The 20,979-nt window shown below is 38.6% G+C and overlaps 1 protein-coding gene across 2 annotated transcripts in view; it reads right to left on the bottom strand.

Moving 5' to 3' along the window:
• SPTLC1 (serine palmitoyltransferase long chain base subunit 1) overlaps window positions 1-20,165 on the bottom strand; it is a 36,897-nt gene extending 16,732 nt beyond the window's left edge. For both annotated transcript variants that reach the window (XM_030968440.1, XM_030968441.1), the window contains exons 1-6: window positions 20,076-20,165; window positions 18,346-18,453; window positions 9,797-9,891; window positions 5,062-5,155; window positions 4,529-4,601; window positions 46-178 (exon numbers count right to left, since the gene is read on the bottom strand). In XM_030968440.1, coding sequence (XP_030824300.1) covers window positions 46-178; window positions 4,529-4,601; window positions 5,062-5,155; window positions 9,797-9,891; window positions 18,346-18,453; window positions 20,076-20,138 — 566 coding nt within the window. In that variant the 5' untranslated portion in view covers window positions 20,139-20,165. The remainder of the gene's footprint in view (window positions 1-45; window positions 179-4,528; window positions 4,602-5,061; window positions 5,156-9,796; window positions 9,892-18,345; window positions 18,454-20,075) is intronic.
• Window positions 20,166-20,979: the final 814 nt, after the last annotated feature.

Here is a 20,979-nt window from a genome sequence, read left to right as displayed (position 1 = left end):
GCAATCACTAAAATAAGAAGAAAACAATTAGAAAACAATACTTACACAAACACAATGTCCCCTCTCTTTGAATATGCAGGGATAGCACTGGCAATTGTTGCAAATCCATATGAGTATATAATAGCTTCCTCTGTCCTCATGAATTTTGCTAGCCGTTCTTCTAATTCCAAGTGCACATCTATTTATTTGAGAGAAAAATCAAAAATCTATTAGATAGCTAGCTTGTTTTCATATAAAAAAATCTGTCATTACTTTTAGAAATCATCTAATTGAAGCAAACAGAACATTTATGCGTAGGAATAGTATTAAAACAAGTAACTTTCCAAAACCTGGTTGCAACCATTCCAGTTTCACTTAAACTGACAAGTCACTTGTTATTAAGCACAAGTTTTGACAGATCTGAAAATATTTATGCAACATGTTTCTCTAATGTTCTTACACCAAAGTTGTTAAAATCTACTTGTGATTAGACCACAAATGATGCAGCGTTCTTGGTCTGCGACTAGACAGCACAGTTAGTACAGTCAGGAAACAAATTATGTAATTTATAGCAATTAATGAGGTCCTGCTGGCAAACCATCAGTCCTTCCAAGCTGGTGCTTCCCCTACATAAACACAGCTATCATTATAACAGAATACTGCTCTTGTCAGACTACTAGTCATAAACAATTTCCTGAACACACTCTAGCCCATTGAAAACGTCACACCTCCAAGCCAGAGATTATTTGCCCTTAAGATACATTGACCCAATCAAACTTTGACCAATTTGGTCCAAGTGACGCATATCAAAAATCAAAATACTAAAAATTGTAATACCACATGGTGATTGGATTGTTGCTGCAGAAAGTTAACCACAACATTAAGTATTCTGCCTAAGCAAAATAACCTGTATCAGACAAACTGTTATTCTCATTGTCTAACACTCTTGCCACTATCTGCTTCTGCTAGCAATAGACAGATAATTATGCCTTTTGTCAACTGGAAATAAATAAGATCAAAATGCAAATAGAGATCATTACTGTGTGATTTGAAAGAGTACTCATGGCCAAGTGCTACCTTTTTGCAATTACTGGAAGTTCACTGAAACTAAAACCAAATAAAGCAACATCAGTTATATGTACAGATTCTTCCAACAGACTGTGGGACATGGTTACGTCAGTGTTGGCTCTTTCTGACCAGACACCAACAGAAAGGGTGAAGAAAGGAAGGATATTGTATAAATCCCAATTTTGCCATACTAAACATATCTAGCATAATCTTTCCCTAAAAGGACACAGCCATCTGATGTATTTATTAATTAAAGGAAAGGGTATTTATTCAAACAGCAGCCTCCCAATCACAGCAAGAACAATTTTATCCATAGCATGCAAAATATAAATCCTCAGCAATCCTTTCCTAATGTTTACCTGGGCATTAAAAAATGGACCAGAAAGAAATTGGTTTTCCCACTGCTTTTAAATGAAAACAGTTAACCATTCATTATTTGGAACTTTTCTTTTGCACTCTATTATTTTGATACACTAGATATACCAAATGTTCAGGGATATCTAGAATAGCCTTTCCTCTCCAAAGACTTCAGAAGGGACGATACTGACTGGAATTCTCATCTTCTTTCTGACTGACACTGCAAATAGTCCATTTCCAGAATATTTGTGTCTTTTTCTTGTGTCATTGCTACATGGACTTCAGAATCAATAAACAATCTTCAATCAGGCTTCCAAACAGGTGGGATGACCTTTGATTTATTGAAAGAAAAGTCCAACAAAGATCACCAATAACAAAATTTTGAAAAAAACACATTGGCCACACAGCATTTAAAATACACAATATAAACAACATTCAGTCCAAAGTGTTTATTTTTGAAGCCTCCTCAGCAGAGAATAAAAAATTAGGGGAAATAAGAACTGAACTAATATTCTTGAGTGGTCAGCTATTGATACCTAATGAAGAAAAATGTTTTGAGCGACCACCCACACAATTTAAGTGAAAAAGATGACAGGACGACCACTGTTCAAAATCAGAACTTGCATCCTTCTCACTGAGCCTTACTCAGGAACAACCATCATTACCCTAAGCAAGGTCTAGGTAAAAAACAGTGAGGAAAACAAGTATTGTCAGGAAGGGCAGCTAACGAATATATTCAGGTTTGTGCTACAGAAAAGAGTTTTGCAAACCTAAGTAAATTTTGCCAAGGGCAAGAACACGTAAGTTCAAAATGACATGCACTTGGCCTATTATTACATAAGGGTATGAACGCTTTGTTTAACCATAAGGTTGAAAAGCGCTAAAACAATATTAAGGTTTCATTGCGATAAAATCCAAATACTATCTGACTCTCCTTTATTGCAATGATTTGCTTTAGTCTGATTACTCTGCTTTGATTAGCCTAGCTTAAATGAAACTGCAAACACCCCCTGAAGTACATTTGCACAGAGGGAGACAACATTGAGACAGCTTTCTGTACAATTATGAGATGTTAATAAAGCTAATATTGTTAATAACTGTTATGAAATGCCTGTTTAATGCCTAGTGTATGCTCACATGGAAGTCAAAAAGAAAAGAAATTAGAATTATGGAGATAATACCCACAAATATGCAGGTATATGTAAACATAGAAATATTTCACGCTCATTACAGGATAAAGGCACAGATACATATTTCAGGGATACAAGACAAAATAAAAAATGTCTTACAAGGGACTCACTAAATCTATTCATTACCTTCAAAGTGGTCTAGATATGAAGAACCAAATCTCCATTCAAAATAAATTACAACACAGTATCTACATTTCAAATAGAGATCTCTAATATTTATATGAAATATCAGCTCCAAAGAGGGGATAAATCTGAGCAGTAACAACAAACAACCATCAGTTAATTTCCACATAGGAATGTAAGAGGAAACGCTGTATAGTTTTGCACAGAACATGATCCATTTACCAAAGTCCCAGTACATGAAAAATTGTGTGAAATGTTTAAGGCACACAATGATGCAAAAAAATGACACAATGATATTTCTTCTCATAGATTCATAATCCTGCCACACTAAATGTTTAAAGTTAGGTGAAAACAGGAAGACAATTTCAGATTGAACAAGCAGAGCAAGAGTCTGTCTACCATTTAAAATGGAGCCTCCATGATTTTTTGTGTAAAAGATGATACCTCAAATGGGCGAGTACAATATCATTTCTTCTCTACTGATGTCAAGTATCAATGCCACAGATTAGATTCCTTGCTTTGTGAAATGGAGCACTTACTGAAAAAATTCAGGAGCCAATGAATAGCAAAAGCTATAGTTTACATTTTAGGATTAGCCCTCCAAAGAAAGCAGGAAACAACCCAAAGAATCTCTCACTTATCAGGAAAAAAAATCAAGTTTAACCTGTCTGCTTCAAACAATTACTAGAAACAAACTAACTGAAAGACTTCATAAAATGTAAAATCCGCTTGGATTCAAAAGGTGATTATTATTCCACAAGGTTTTTTTGAGCACTTCACTGTTTTGGAGGGAAGGGAAAGGCCTATATGAATTCCAACAGACCACTGCTCAACTGTGATCAACTGAGAGAATCTAGTTTCCTATAAGCTCTTTCTGTACCAATCAGTGGGCCACCAGTATATTAATTAGAAACAAATTATGGTTCTAAGCTAATGAACAATTTCTTAGATTGATATCAAGATTCAACCCTGTTCTGATAGCTAGACTTATACCATATCAAATTAGGCATAGCAACTAGCTGATCACTTATGGAACTAGTTTGACTAACCAAGAAAAGCTCAAGCTTGTATTGAATTCAAATCAAGGCTACAGGAAGCTAACTCTATGAAATAATGCGAGTATAGACCCCCTCCAAATTCCATCATCTCTGGGGAGAGACTAGAAAGTTCACAAAATGCATCGATGGTTTTAGCCTGTAACTGTGCAGCAATTAATGTGTAACTCTTTGGTTTACATGCAATATTTCAAAATATAAGTGCCTGTGAAGAACTATGTCCAGAACTCAATACTGAAGAACTTGCAACTTCTTAAAAAGAACAAAAAAAACCCCTTTCCTTAGTAACACCTGCACAGGTTATCAGTAGAGGAAAACTTCATCCTGGCTACAGCATTAGTAGTCACAGAAGTGGTCACAGTAGTTATCACAGAAATCAGACTGCCCCCTTGTGGTACCCGTAGAAAGTTTAATTTGCGCTTACATTTACACTTTCAGTCACTGAGAATTATTAAATTCTAATGGGTTTATTTTCTCTTTCTACTATGGTTACCAGAACTAGAACAGATTATAAACTTTGCAATTCTTTTCAAAGACCAGCATTAGAAAGAGTAAGAAAAGAGATAAAATAATAAGAAACAAAGCCAGAAAGAATAAACTCTGCCAATCCTCAACAACTACAGTAAAATGTGTGTTAGAGGATAACTGTTCTTCAGAGCAACAGAAATAACTTTTTGCTTATATATTGGACTATTTTGGCTGGTTTACCAAACTAGTCTGAACATCTTTAAAGGCAGATCAAAGAAAGTTACTCACCAAAAGTACCATAGAATCCTCTGGGTCCACAAGTGCCAACACCGTATTTCTTCAGAGAAGCCTGGGCTGCACTCTTTAATAGGAAAAAAATACGTGAAATATTTCTACATTAGTTTTCCTATACACGTCACACTAACAATTTTACACTAATGTACAGAGATGACTTTTTGTATCACATAAGATGACCTGCTTCACAGAAAGTATAATAATGTACTGAATTCTGTAACTAATTTCACCTCAAAACTACTTTAGATTACTGTTTAAGCACCACTCATTCCAATATTTAAGGACATTAAATACTAATCTAACTTGATAATCAACTAGGTGCACAGTAAGTACACCAGATTAAACTTCAATAAAAACAAAACTTGACTAGCACAACAAGATTTATAATCTCACTTCCTGCTAAACCTTGCTTTAGCAGTATACGTTATTGATGAAGTTCAAGCTTTCAGTATTCTTTATCCAGAAATAACATACCAAGTAAAAGAGGAATAATCAGACAAATAGAATAACTAGAAAGAAGAACTCACCTTAACTTTTTCATTATTCAAAAGTCCAAGGAAGTTAAATGATGCAAAGTTTATACATTCCTTGCCATTAACGGTGATTATATGGGTGGGAGGACTGAAAAAAAAATTACAGACCTATTGTTATGAATGAAGAGTAGTCATTTTCATAAACAGTTAATACAGGAGTTCTGTTTTTAACAATAGAAGGTACACAGGTTTTTCAAGATTCCCTCTTTCTACTACTTCTGTTGCAGCTGCCAAACAGCATTTAAGTTCAATGTCAAGACACAAATATACTCAAGAAAACCTACATTCCTGTAATTTAATAAAGAAACTGTAAATAGTTTCTTGAGATATTTAATGAGTCCTTGTTGAAAACTCAATTCACAGAAAGATGACCCCTGAAGAGATACATAAAACTTCTCTTCTAAAAGCAAAGCGATATCTATTTTCAAGAAGTACTAAAAATAAAAAGGATATCTCATTGCTCTTACTTCCAAATGAAAAATTAATTCAAAATCAATGTTTTTGTCATAAAGCAACCCCAGAATATCTATCTTCTACTGATATGGCTATTGAAATATAGGTAGTAGCTGTAAGCGGGTGAAACTATTGTATTAGCTATCATCTCAAGTTTCAAATTCAGTTTAATCTATAATGGTTTGAGTTATTTATGTATCAGGAAACAGAAAGTCTGAAAACACACACTACTAGCAAATGAACAAGAGTGTAATATACATGAAGCAAAGGGCAAAAAATTTCTGCCCTAAAAGAATTGTGATTTAGGTAAACAAAAACAAACAAAAAAATTGGAATAAGTAAAATATTATCTCTTTAAATACAAGCATCATATCTGTGTACTGTGTTCTATAAGCAAACCTGTTTTGGCAATTGTACACATCAATAAAATAAGTTTAAAAATTTCCATTAATCACTTGGAGCGTGAAGAAGTCTCAAATCTAAGCCAAATACAAAACCCTATGTCTGCCCATTTCTATACCTGCTGTCAAATATTACAGATGAGATTCTATGCTATTCCTCAGACACAGTAACTTCCACAAGCTTTTCCCGTGTGGAAAACTAGCACTGGGCAATTTTCTTCATCAAAATTAAACAGGGTTGTTCTAATCTCAAATGCCTGTGCACAGCTGTTCCAAATTTGGTGGCTGACAGTATTTCAATGGGTACATTTGGTGTGCAGAGCAAATAACTTTTAAGTCCAAGCTATTCACTGCAAGTTAAGAAAAACTCTGAACTACCTGAACTTCACTTTGAAAACTCCACGATCTTGTGTTATATCTGGTCACTTGACAAAATTCAGCACATTGCTTCAACTAAACAATTGCAAAAGTTTACTACACAGCTTTACAAAGCTTTCTACTAACACAGTGAATGTTCATCTTTTGAATGCTGAACCTGTCCCCACAAAGGAGCTGTCCTACGTTACAGCAGTGCATCTTCTGCACAGTAGTAGCATTAGAGAAATGTGCAGCAAACTGTCTTGAGGAATTGACTGCCATTAAAAATATACCTGGATCTGTTCCTCTGTCTAGCTCATCAATAAGCTGTACCAAAGTCTGGATATCCTAAGGAGTGAAATAATTACTTCGTTTCACAGATGTTCACCAGAGCAGACCTGAACATATATATACATTTTGTCACTAACATGAGATTCAATATATTCCCAGCATACTATCAAATCTGGTAAATTTACAACAATTTCCCTCACAGCTTCATCTCTCAAACCTAGAAAACACACCAATGTTCAGCAATAACTCGGCTGTTATAAAGCTGTAGCCCTCATGAAAACTTGGCCACCCCTTTCTATCAGAATTTTACCCCAACTTCTAAAGAAACAATAACAAAAACATAAATGGAAAAGGGTATTTCAGTGAATAATTTATATAATATATAATAATATATAAAGCATTGATATTGACCACATCATAAACCCTGCCTTACAACAAGAGTAAGTCTTTGGAAAAGGAAAACCCTGAACCACTTAATTTTTTATCTTTGCATGTATCTCCCTTCCCCTAGTGTAATAGCTCATTAGGTATCATAGTTAGGAATAACAGTTATGAGATATTGAATGATCCAGCTTAAACAGTAAATTAAAATATCATTTCAAGCTATATTCAAAGAACATGCAAGCTACTCCTTTAGAAATTGTCTTTTAAGCACTGACAGCATGTCCACTGTTCTTGGACCTCTCACTTAAGTGTTTCATATATTGAAAAAATCAGTCACAGAAGAAACCAAAGTTATGAAGGTACTGATGATGTGACTTCTACTTTAAAGCAGAAGAATTAGCATGAAAATTTTTCAGATGCATTATTCTACAAAACAGATTTACATTTTCTGAGTGAGATCTCATACAACTAAGCTATTTTGTGTGGATTAGTTCTCAGAAAGGCTACCACAAGGAGCAACTAATTTCTGAACTGCTGAAAGCTGTTGTGGGTACCTTCTTCAGCAGTGGTTCAAGATGGATCACTTTTTTGATTGGGACATGTCTGAGGTTTCGGCTTTCCTCTTCATTTGGCAACGTTACTTGACTATGCAGAAAGAAGAATATGAACGCAGGGTACGAAATGCACAGTCTGCCGAGGGAGGAGAAACCTGCCTCACACACACAGCAAGTCAAAATTTTGACTGAAATACTTCATTTTTCTGTGCTGCTTATGAGCTTTTATAATCCTCAAATATTACCGTAAACACACAGTATTATAAAGACAAATGAGAGTTGTGAGGCACTAGAACAGGCTGCCCAGAGAAGCTGTGGATGCTCCATCCCTGAAAGTGTTCAAGACCAGGTAGGTTGGGGCTTGAAGCAACCTGGTCTAGTGGAAGATGTCCAAATGGCAACAGTAGAAATGAGATAACCTTTAAAGGCTCCTTCAAATATAAACTGGTTTATGATTAGGATTTTTGCAAATCACCACTCATTATAGACATTAAGACATGAAAAGAATTGAAAGAAGACTACCTCAATACATAGGGTCTCCCTAAAATACTGGTAAAAAAAAGGGGAAATGCTCTTGATCATCTTGAGATGAAATCTGGATCATTTTTCTTCCTGTATTAACTCTGAAATATGTTTTAAGTTTACAGTCAAAGCTACAGTCTACAGCTGTTGAGCAACTTGTGAAGTAGTCAGTTGGAAGCTTAAATATTACAAGACAAATGTTAAGTTTTCCCCACAGCCACTGTTGAGTTTAATAGCCACAACACATTAACATTCTGTCACAATAAATTTCCTAGCTATAAGCACTAGAAAGTCCTAAAAATTTAAACATTTTCTGAATCACTCTAAAAAATATATTTGTTCTATTTTTTTAAACAGTCAACACTTCCTTTAGCTCTACAGTACAGCTTGTTTCAAAATTCTGAAAAATAACAGAAGAATTGTTCACATCACAGTTAACTAAAACAGACATCACTTTTCCATGGCACTTTTCTGTGGTAGTGGAACCATCAAAATGGACCTCACTATGACACTAAATTATTTCAAATCATTAGTGTCAATAGAAGGATATTACAAATGCTTACAAAGCAAAAGCTAGTGACGTGCAAATCTGAAGATTGTAAAAAGAAGCTTCAAAGCAATTTCTGAAATAATGCGACTCTTGCTTAAGCCATCACACATTTTAAAAGCCTTGTAACACAAGAAAGCAACACTGAGCCATAAATTTCCTCACAAAACAGCTTTACCATACAGCATTTCCAATTCTGATGGTCCAAAGAAAAACAGCTTTTCATTAAGTGTGTGGGCTTGGGGTAGAGTCAATTTTCTTAACAATGACTGCTGCTATGGGGCTGTGTTTTGGATTTGTGCTGAACACAGGGTTGATAATATAGAGATGACTTTGTTATTGCTGAGTAGGGCTTACACACAGAGCCAAGGCCTATTCTACTTTTCATACTGCCATGCTAGCAAGGAAGTTAGAGGTGTATGGGAGTCTGTGAGGAGACACAGCCAGGACAGGTAACCCAAGCTGACCAAAGGGTCCATCCACATGACATGCTCAGTATATAAAGCAGGGGAAAGAAGGAGGAAGGAGGGCACGTTTGGAGTGATGTCATTTGTGTTCCCAAGTAACTGTTATATGTGATGGGGCCCCCCTGCTGTCCTGGAGATGAACACCTGCCTGCCCATGGGAAGAACTGGATGAATTCCTTGTTTAGCTTTGCTTGTTTGCATGGCTTTTGCTTTCCCTATAAAACTCATCATCTCAATTCATGACCCTTCAAATTCTCCACCCAGTCCCACTGACGGGGGAGTGAGTGGCTGCATGGGGTTTGGCTGTTGGTTGGGGTTAAACCAAAGAAAAGTGCCAAGTGGCTACACACAGAGTTTCTTTAAAGTGATTTGTGATGATGTAAAAAAGTAGTTTGCAGGTCGAAGTCTATGTTTTCAGGAAATATGAAACAAATTAATACCAAACAATAGAGAATCACAATGAAGGCAAAGATACAACATTCCTTCTCCCACCCCCAATACTGAAAAAAAAAACCAAAACCAAACCAAAGACAATATTTAAAGTAAGAAAGATTTTCTCAGTAAATACTCTTGATAATGTTACAAAACCAAGACCTCTTCAGAGGCAAATTCGGTCCTGCTCTCTCAAAGTGCAATTCATTTATTAAAGGTTTTAAGGATATGGAGATGCTTAATGAGCAATATGCTGCTGAATACGGATATCAAGTATTTGAGTCGAAATAAGTAAACAGAATTTATTTTGGTTACACTTACCCTGAAACAATGTTGTAATTGAGAGCTGGGTGATCTTTTGGCACAGGAGGTACAAGAGGCTCTGGCTGCCATTCTTCAATCAACTCTTCTTTTTCCTGATCAGGAGAAAAGAAATACTGTTTGAGAAGGGAATTCCCCTAGAAAATACATGATGCATTAATAAACAGTTGATAACAATTGTATTAAAAATCATGTATACTAGTACATGTCACCTTTCTGAGAGACTTAAAATTGGTATTATCTCAGAATCTTTAAATGTGAGGCTGACAATTATGAAATCAGAAAGGGAATAAGATAAAAAGAAACACAGACCAGATGTGTCTGTGTATTAAAGATCTTACACTATAACCAAGAGATGAGATACTAACATGACATCCCTGCCAAATTTTAATCAATACTGTTTTATTCAACCTGTTAAATATGAAAATTCTCCTCTACAGTTTATGCAACTGAATATGAATTACATAAAAAATTTATATTGATTGCCTCAATTTACATTCTCAAGTCTTCAACAGTGCTGTTTCAAGAATAATGGCATAAAAATATTTAGCAAAGTAACAAATATGTGAGAAGGATACACTGGAGAAAAACTGTCAAATGCTCAAGAAAAGGTAACAACAACTACTAAACCACATACTCTACACCTAACCATGGAGGAATACTGAGGTCACATTAATTTTCAAAGTAGTACCTAAATTCAGGTTAATCTTAGAGTGGAACCACAACCATAGCCCAAGAAAGAAAATTACATCCTCACAACATTAGTGGGCATCTCTGTACCATATTACTGTCTGGGTGGAAAATAAAAAATCAAAGACATAATTTTACACTAAGGGTGTTAATCCACCACACTGCAAGCCAGCAGCTGCTACTGTGCAGTCCTCTCCCACCCAAACATTCCTGTTTCATGTGCTAGCAGAAGCAGTTAAAAAAACAGACAAAAGCCTCATTCAGATCCAGATGAAAACTAAGTCAGCAAAAGCAGGACGGGATATATATCTAAACTAGAACCCACAAGAGTCTCAGTCCCAACCTAGATTAGCTGATGCTATTGGGAAAACACATCCTGTGTTGCAGTTGCCCAGCAGTATCTTACACCTTTCCAAAAGAGCTCAAAAATACCTCTGACAATCAAAAAGGAGGACATATGCTCACGCAGCCTTCACTCTGCTCCTGAAGTAGTTGTCAAAAGGCCCCAAATCCCTAATGTATAGTGTATCTAGAATCAAGAGTTTTGCATTCATTTTGGAGCACAGGGCTGTTGGCTGGTGCTGTGTTTCATTTTGGTTTGGGGTTTTAGCAGGGGAGATTTATTGGGTTTTGTTTTTGTTAGGCAGCAGAATAAATCAGGTGAGAAGTGGGTGCTGCCTGCCTGTTAGTTATGGAAGAATACATAAGAAAAGCTTTATTTGACATCAAATGCCTTAGAGAGAAAGACTTCAGGTGTTTCAGGACTACGTGGTATTTCTTCTGTTTGGGACCTGAACACAGAACATTTTAACAGCTTTAAGGCAGAGCAGGCAACATAAAATCCATTTTCTTCAAAGAAAGCAGAATTAAAAGTGTGTAAGCATGTACTTAGCTTTTTTCATTTAAGTCAAATTTTTGAGCTAAGTGTGCAAAATATCATCTAACAGCTTAGCTGCTGAGGACATAAGCTCAATTAAAATACTTTTGTCAAGGAGTTTAGCAGAAAGAAAAAAAGTATGTGTAGATGGACACTGCAACTACAATAAATTAGCACATTCCAATTACAGTTAAGATCTATGAACATAAAGATAACAAGCAATTCCTAATTAGTATTCCTATCCCCCACTCACATTCATTTCTAAGAAGTGTCTACTCTTCCCTTTAAAATCTTTGCTGCAAACAAACTGAACAGCACAGGTTACAAGCCACAGATGAGATATGGCAACATCCTAATTTTTCTCGTCTACTGTATATTCTCTTAGAATATACAGGAGAAATGTAATTGTCCTTTCAAACAACACCATTTCATTGATTCTAGCTCACATTCATTCTCCTCGTCCATTACACAGCATTTTGCTTTTTCATGGACACAGACAAACATTTATATACTCACCTATTACGTCACCCGTCGCCAGCTCTCAGCAGAGGAGGGGACTGGAGACATTGATGATTAAAATAAGCACTGCTCTCAATCTAAACCAGCCACCCACCACTGCAGAGTAGCCGCTGCAAACCCTTTCCTCCTTACATTCACCAAATACCTCACTACACTGGCCTGCCCTTCTGACTGTTCAGGGTAAACATGACCATGTTCCTCTCAACAAAAAGGGCAGAAGCAGACTTTCATGTAGTAACCCAACATCAGAGTACTTTTATCTTTTACCTCCTAAACAGATAAAATTTCACACCAATATAAAAAAAAAAAGTTAATTTTCAAACATAGACAGAAACCATCTTTTGAATTCACATTGTAATGTCCTCAATATGTATTTGATTTGCATATTTCTCCTTAGTTTGTTGCACTGAAAACATTCACCTGATGAAGAGAATGAACTCAAAACTTTGTTTCCACTTTCTTGGACTGCAGTGTACGTGAACTCATCCCTCAACTTTTCCTCTTGCCCTTTTATAATTACTTTTAATTTGTATAAGCAATAAATAAAATATACATAACATTATAAATTGTATATATTTTATTTTATAGCTAACACATAACAAACATGAAAATACAATCTCTAAAATGCTTATAACTATATCTGATAAATTACAATATACATACCTTATACATTTAGCTTTAGGCTTTCTGGCTCTCTGAACCCTAACTGTAATGGAAGCTTGGTGCAGAGGCTGAAGTCCCCACCTCCATGGCTGTCCCATATTAGAATCGTGGGGAGGCAGCAATGTTGGTACCTTGCTGTGATCTCCTAGGCATGACTTTTCCAGCCCCAGTATCCCTTGGACTCTGAACTTTCTGGCTCTCTGAAGCCTAACCCTACATGTAGTAGAATCTTGAATTCGTTTGTGCATATTTACACATAAAAACATCTAAAATCTGTTTTTCTAAATACACACAGATACCCACACATACATATACAATAGTTTTGGGTGGTTGCATTCTACTGTGGATTCTACTTTTTAATTGCCATATACCTTGGGTAAGGAAAATATTAGGGTGTAAACATATTCAACTCCAATTATTAAAAAAAGTTGCCTTGTTTACCCACATTCTTAAGAAAAGGTAGCAATTCTGTTTATGAAAACAGTTCTTAGCTAGCATTAGTGTTCTGAAACGATATCATACATGCATAATCTACATTAATATCAAAAGATTAATAAAACATTTTATTTACTGGTCCTTAAATAAGTCTTTAATTTCACAGTATTTCTAGACTCATGTTACATAATGGGATAAAGTGTCTCAAATAATGGGCATGCCAATTAGAAATTTCTTTCTTTCAAAGTATGTATGTATACCCATACATAAGAGAAATTGTACCTACCCAGGAAGTCTCAGTTCAGAATTGCTGAAAACCTTAACAAAAGCAGACTACCTCTGCTATTCCCTATAGAACAACATCTGATTAACTATTCCTCCCATTTGCAAATGGGAAGATGGGACTCTTAGTTAGTACTTCAGAGATTTTGAGAGACAAGGTCAGTAACATTACCATTTATTGCAGAGTGAAAGACAAACAGACCTGTAGGGCACCTTCTTTTCACATATAGCTAAATGCTGCCACGCAAACTTCTACAGCCCACTCCAGTCCTCATTGTCACTTTGTCACTTTCTATGCATTTTACTTTGTGTGAAAGCCTATAAGAATCTATGTCTAGCACCCTGTATAGCCACAGACTTATTTATGTTTCCTAAAACACTGAACTATCGGGAACTTACAGTATCAAAGAAGCACTCCACCTTTTTAGTTAAAGATTTGGGAGATAATGTTTTCTAAAAGAAGCAGTAGGAATACTTACAAACACTATTACCAAAGCATAAGAGTTGGCCAGTTGAAAGGTGATTTCTGCAATGGATTTCACAGTACTCTTGCTACACATTTAACTGAACCTAGAATCCACCTTCAGGGTGGATTTCTTCATGATTTTAGAAGCATGACTCCTAAGTGCACTAGGCTGCACAATATATAATTACCTTCTTGTTCCCCAGGAATAACTTGTCCTGACAGATCACTAAGATGGCTGTGCAGTAATTGTATTCTTCATTAATATTTATTACATGGAGCCAGCTCTGCTATGGCAGCATTCCCGACAATAACTCACAAAGAAACTTCCAGTACCATTACATGAGTGGCTGGCACAAAAGTAGTGTGTGCTCTACCACCTGAGCAGGCCTGTCTCCCGTGGCTGTACCTACGTAAGCTAGTATTTCTTTTCAGTGTGGTAAAGACTGGACATCACAGCTTGACTCAAACTAGAAGGAGACAGAAAGCAAACCAGTAGCAGTCTCCTTGTTGAACAGCTGGCATGTTTCTGCATGTAGACGAACACACACAGAGAAGTCTGGCTGTATGGGATCCTGTATTGTATGAACCAGACTGTACTGGGTCTGGCTGTGATGGTGGGAATTTCCCTCATAGCAGCTCACACAGTGCTGCAGCCAAAACAATGTTGGTAAAACACTAAAGTTGTATTTCTTGCTGAACAGCCTTTGCAAAGTCCACATTCTGTTCCCACAGTGAATAGAGTGGTGCGTACCTGAGAGATTGTGAAAGAACAAAATCAGGCTTGTACTAACGAAAAATAGATTTCATACTTATGATGCCACACAGAAATAAAAAGGAGAAGAGAGGCTTTAAGGAATTTAGTCACCTTTTGTTTGGGAACTGTCTGATATTGGTCCATCCACTGGAGGTGGTGAGTGCAACATTACTTGTCTTGTTTTCTGTCTTCTTACACTTTCCTTTGCTTATTAAATAATTCTACATTCACTCACAAGTTTTCTTGCTTTTACTCTTCCTTTGCTTTGTGAGCAGCGTTCAGGCCCACTGGGGTTAATCCACAACACAGACTAGTCCAGATTTAGTGCCAATTAGGTGCAGATTTTTCATGACATTTAAGGAGAAGGCATGTCTCTCTCTGTGTTCACAGCTATTCCCCTACACTAAATACATGAGCTCTCTTCACAAAAATTATCTACACTGTAGAAGGAGAAATGGGATCATTCTCTGACTCTGATGTATCAGTTTGCTTAACTCCTCCAACTGTAGAAGATGTATTCACACTATTCACACTGCTGCATTTATGCTTACTTTCAGTGAACCTGTAGACAAGACTTTCCCTTCCAAATACAGTTCTTCCTAAAGCAACCACTACTTCCATCTTCAAAGGTCAGTGATAGGGTCAGCTACTCTAACTTGCACTGTCTTCAGGGCTAGCCAACTTGAACACAGGATCAGAACAAAGAGCATTTCACCCATGCTATTTTTTTTTTTTTGCCATCAAGATAAAGGTAACAAGCCAGGGGTGTCTAACAGTTAAACCCTTCGCTGCAATACGGGTCACAGCACCCTGTAACTTTTTGCGTCTGTAATCTGCAGTGCGAATCAATGTATCTAGTCTATACACAAGGTAATTCTTGATGCCTGGTTCCATTTTATCAGTATTCACATTCCTTTTCACCCTTTAACCTCAGAAAAGTTTTATAAATCTCAACCAAAGTATCACAACAATAACATATTTGCACGCTTCTATTTTTCAGAAAGCCTGTTAACAGCTGTCCTGACAGAGAATTTTAATACTAATACTATGGATAAACGACATCCTGCAAATTTAAGCTTAAGCCATGTCCACATTTTTCCTCCTAACACCTTTCTAAACCCTTTCTTCCACTGCATCAGACTGGCTACATGTGCAGTCTCCCAACTGTTTACTGTCCTCAGTTAAACAGACACAGAACAATTTTCTTCCCCACACAGCACTATTAGAGATTTGTCTGCGTGCTTTCCTCAGCTTCACCAAAATGGTCAGTCGTGAATTAAGATGATGACCTGCAACTGCATGATAAAATCCAAGAAGCACACAGAGATATATATGAGCCAATTTCTTACTTTGTAAGGAAAAGACAGGTTTCATCTTTTTTGGGTCACCAAATATCCAAGAGTTGCAAAGAGCCTTTTCCTGCCTTCTACTGCAGAGAGAAGGACTCTTAAAACCAAAAAAAAAGTATTCTCCAAAATACTAGAAATGAAAACTATCTGATGCACAAAAACTCTAGTAGATGAACTATACTGTTTCTGGATGGACAGCCTGGGCCTAATTGAAGGCATCAGCATGTCTTCCTAGATTATATGAGCACTCAGTGTTTCACCACACTGGAACTCCTTTTGCATTCATTCTCCCTCTGTATTCTTATCAAAGATGGCAAACTTCAAGTATCCCATGATCAATTCAAACTCTTCCATGCACAAAACTGAAGCAGCCATTCTTGATTCCTGCTTAGCTCACTTCCTGCCTCCAGTCGTAGAATTTGGGTTGGAAAGGACATAAAGCCCATCTAATTCCAATATCCTTACCATTGGTAGGGACAATTTCCACTAGACCAGGTTGCTCAGAGCCCCATGCAATTCAGCTTTAAGTACCTTCCAAGGATAGCGCACCCAAAACTTCTTTGGGCAATCTGTGCCAGTGCCTCACCATGCCCACAGTAAAGAATTCCTTCCTAGTATCTAATATAAACCTGTCACTTTGAAGTCATTCCCTCCTGCACTGTCACTCCTGTAAATAATGTCCCTCCATCTTTCTTGTAGGCTCCCTTCAGGAGCTGGAAGGCTGCACTTAGGTCACCCCTAAGCATTCTCTTTTGCAGAATAATCAATCCCAAATAATTCTCTCAGCATTTTCTCACAATAGAGGTGTTTCATCCCTCTCATCATCTTGGTGTCCTCCTCTGACTAACTCCAACAGTTTGATGTCCTCCCTGTGCTGGGACCCCAGAGCTGACTGCAGGGTTCCAGGTGGGCTCTCACCAGAGCAGAGCAGAGGGGCAGAATCCCCTCCCTGGCCCGGCTGCCCACGCTGCTTTGGATGCAGCCCAGGACACGTTTGGCTTTCTGGGCTGGGAGTGCCCATGGCTGGGTCATGTCCAGCCTCTCACCCATCAGCATACCCAAGTCCTTCTCACAGGGCTGCTCTCCATCTGCTCATCCCCAGCCTGTGCTGATACCAGAGGTTGCTCTGACCCAGGTGCAGTACCTTGCACTTTGCCTTGTTAAACGTCATGAGACTCCCATGGACCCACTTTTTTGTCTTGTTCCCTCGAGAGTGTCAGCCATAGCACTCAGCTTGGCATCATGTGCAAAATTGCTGAGGGTGCACTTGATCCCATCATCTAAGCCATTAATTAAGATATTAATTGAGATATTAAATAACGGTGATGCCAGTACAGATTCCTGAGGGACACCACCTGTCACTGATGTCCACTGGGACTCAGAGACAATGGCCGCTACCCTTTGGGTGAGACGGCTGAACCGCTTTCATATCCACCTACCATCACATCAATTTCTCTCCAATTTAGAGAGAAGGATGTCAAGGGGGACCATGTCAAAGGCTTTACACAAGTCCAGATAAATGACACCTGTCCACCTTCCCTTGTCCACCAAAGGAGTCACTCCATCACAGAAAGGCTACTAGGCTGGTCAGGCAGGACTTGCCCTTGGTGAAGCCATGCCGGCTGTCTCAATAAATACCTGCTGAAGTGTTTTCCAGAACATTCTAATCTCATTTAATAAGTGCTCCCCAAATGAGGACACTGCCTGCAGTTTTGCTCACAATTATAGACTTGTACCTACAGTCCTTGCATCATCCTGTTCATTGATGAATTACACTAAGCACAAATCCTTAATGTGCATCATTAGTGAGAATAAGATCAAAAAGCATGCAAACACAAGATACAGATGGGAATTACATATACCCATAAATATCTTTCACAAACTTTCTTTAGTACCATGAAGAAATTTCAGTATTTTATCCTATTTATAAGGGACATCACTACTCAGAAACTAGTCCAGGGACATCTTCAAACTTTATTCATTTGTGATAGTCTACAGCCAGAAGTCAAGAAGAAATTCCAGTCTTTACAAGTATGGCTTTTTTATTTTCTCAGGATGACATTGCAAAAGAAGAAAACTGCTGCTAAACTACAATTTTTGTGGAACCCACTGTAAACTCTCAGAATTATTACTCATAGACACCAGATATACAGCTTGAGCATTTTCCTACCATCTACAATCTTACAGTTCATTTTGCTTTTGCTGGTGCTTCTAACGTAGCTCTTTCATTTTTAAATAAAGCCCTCCACTGAGTAGAGCTAATGACAGCTTTTCATAGCTTAACAGTCATTGTCACATCAGTTTTCTTATTTCTCAGACTCTCAAACACAGTGCTACTTTAAAAGCACAAACTGACACGTTTAAGCAACAAGCAGTTCCCGAGTCCAAAGTAAGCTTACCCTTGGAAGCTAAAGAAAAAAAAGCAGGACCATTTATAATGCAGCATTGGTTCAACATGCAATACATCAATTGCTATAAACTGTTCCTCTAAAGAGAAATATTTTTTTATCATACCTTAAGTGTTAGATCAGATCGCTCTTGAAGCTTATATGTCTTGGAGAAAAGAAGTCTGATTATCCATAGTATTAGAATTCCTTCTAAAATGAGATGGTAAGCTGGAGCCTGAAAACAAAAGTACAAAAATTAGTCTAGAGAGAATTCTATTTGAAGCAGACACAACACAACCATTTTGTCCCTACTAGCATACCCAGATAAAACCCAAAGCTCATCATCAGCTGATATATTTCTAAATCAGTAAAAATTTTAACTATATGAAAGTGGAATGGTTTCCAGTTATTACTTGTAGTTATTAACTTAAGTTTGAATGGATTTAGTCTGTTGTTCATACACATAATTTGAATACCAAGAGTAAAGGCCGTTAAGTCATACAGGTTGCACCAGCCAGCACCTGTGATAACAGGCAGCCTTCAAAACAAGCAGAAGTATCCTGAGAGCCTGAAAGTCGGTGTCATCCATACAAAGCCACTTCAAATCTCCATTTTTGCAACCTACAGTCCACCAGCAGGGATAGCCACAAGGAAAGACAATTCCATTCTTATAGGCTTCTGTCAGTTTAACAGGCACTTTGATCAGGTTTAAAACAACTGAGTCAGCTCAAATAGTTTTGGCCTTGTGTCCTTTACTCTCTTGTGTGGACACACAGTGTGGGAATACACAAAGAAAATCAGAGTTCATGCAAGCTAAAAGTTATCCTCTTTTGGTGCTTGGGGGACAAAAACCAGTATGCTCTGGCAGCACAGCTAGTTTGAAGTAGATGTGAAGGTTAATGATGAGTTTAGTTATTCCATTTCAGAAAGGCTCCTGTCTATTATTTTTAAGACACTAAAAGTGCACACAAACGAGCACACTCCCTCTTCAAGTCGGGGGAACTGCTCCCACACATCAACATTTTTGGTGGTATCTGACCTGCCAACAAAGCAGAACTCACCATACATCCAGAAACTAAAGTAAATTGGATGCAAGCTTTTAAAATCAGTAAAGAGTCCTATGGCATATCAAACTGCAAATAACAAATGTTATCTATCGCAGAGTACGTTTCTGTTTACCAAACATATTAAGAATACGTACACGACATCTAAAGAACACACATTATACTCCCACTGAAGTCTCTGTGCTTTTCAGTGCCAACAATAATCCTAGATTCAGTGCACTAGAGCGTGCTACCTGCTCCATTATAGCTAAGCACTTCCTATATTTGGACTACAAATCTTGCATACATTCTTTAAAGGTTACCACCCTTTGCCAAAGGAAGGGACACAAAAACACCGCCTATCATCAGGACATCCTTTTTAACATCACAAAACAAAGCCTGGGTACAAACACGCACAGCTGGTGTTTTCCAGTAGGGAACTCAAGCCCAAACACTTAAACGCTGTTTCTTCCTTTGCAAACGACATTTCTAAGTTACAAACCTTGACCCCAGTAAAATCCTATGAACCTTAAGGCTCCATGCTCTGCTACACGCCCTAAATGTCGTTTTATAAACCTGGAGAAACGAGACGTGCGTGTATATTTTCAATATACAGCCGTGACGCACTCACACATACCCACGATTCAGCGAGCACAGCCCGACCCCGCAGCACCGACCCGCAGCCAGCTCCCGGTTCACCACCCAGCACCGCCCACCGCCGCCATTCCCGGGGCAGCTCCGGCGACACCTCCCCGCTCCCTTCGCCCCAAGCCACCTTCAGGCCACCCCGCTCGGGGCGCCTGCCCGGCCGCACCTCGTAGAAGGCCTGGACCATCTCCACCAGCACCCACTGCTGCCCCACGCCCGCCGCCGCCATGGCCGCGCCGCCGCTTCCGCCTCTCCGCCCACGCGCCCAGGGCGGGCCCGGCGCGGCAATGAGCGCCCCCTTGCGGGCGGCGCGGCCTCGGCTGCCGTCAGGGGAGCGGCGCCTGTGGGCTCCGTGCGCGGCCTTCACCTGCGCGTCCCGGGCCGCCGTCGCTCCGGGCTGCTGTGTCCTGTGGCGAGCTTCGTCAGGGAGCGAGGCTACACTGGGAAGATCAGAGAATCACTGGCTCTCAGAATCGGTCAGATTGGCAGGGACCACAGCCGGTCATCTGGTCCAACCTCCTTGTTCAAGCTGAGCCATCCCAGAGCATGGGGTTGTGTCCAGACAGTTCTTGGCTCTCCCCAGTAAGAGAGGCTTCACAACTTCTTTGTGCAGCCTGTTCCAGTGTGCAGTCACCTGCACAGTAAAGTTTTCATGTTCAGGTGGAAATTCCTGTGCTTCAGTTTCCACCCATTGCCTCTTGTCCTATTGCTCAGCACCTCTGAGAACAGCCCGACTCCATTCTCTTCCTGTCACCCTCTTTAAACGCTTATATACATAGATGCACCCTTCAGTGTTGACTAAAGGAAATTAGCTACAAATTGGACTTGCCTAAGAAGATAAACATGGATGTATTAATATGTGCTCCCTCACCACATTTCAAACCTGGTTGGACTTGCTGGAGTTAGCTTGGTGTTGCTTCCTCCACACACACAGGCTTCCTTAGCCCCACGCTGCCCTAAGTGGAATGGGGCAAGGGGCACATCCTGTGCTGTTGTGTCTCATCCACAAATATTACGCTTGACACCTCCGCATCTGTAACTAGTGAATTCATTGCTGGAAGGAACAATTG

Source organism: Camarhynchus parvulus, chromosome Z (assembly GCF_901933205.1).
Source record: "Camarhynchus parvulus chromosome Z, STF_HiC, whole genome shotgun sequence".
Classification (NCBI taxonomy): Eukaryota; Metazoa; Chordata; class Aves; order Passeriformes; family Thraupidae; genus Camarhynchus; species Camarhynchus parvulus.
Note: the sequence above shows the minus strand (reverse complement) of the source record. Positions and strands in the feature narration are given on the sequence as shown.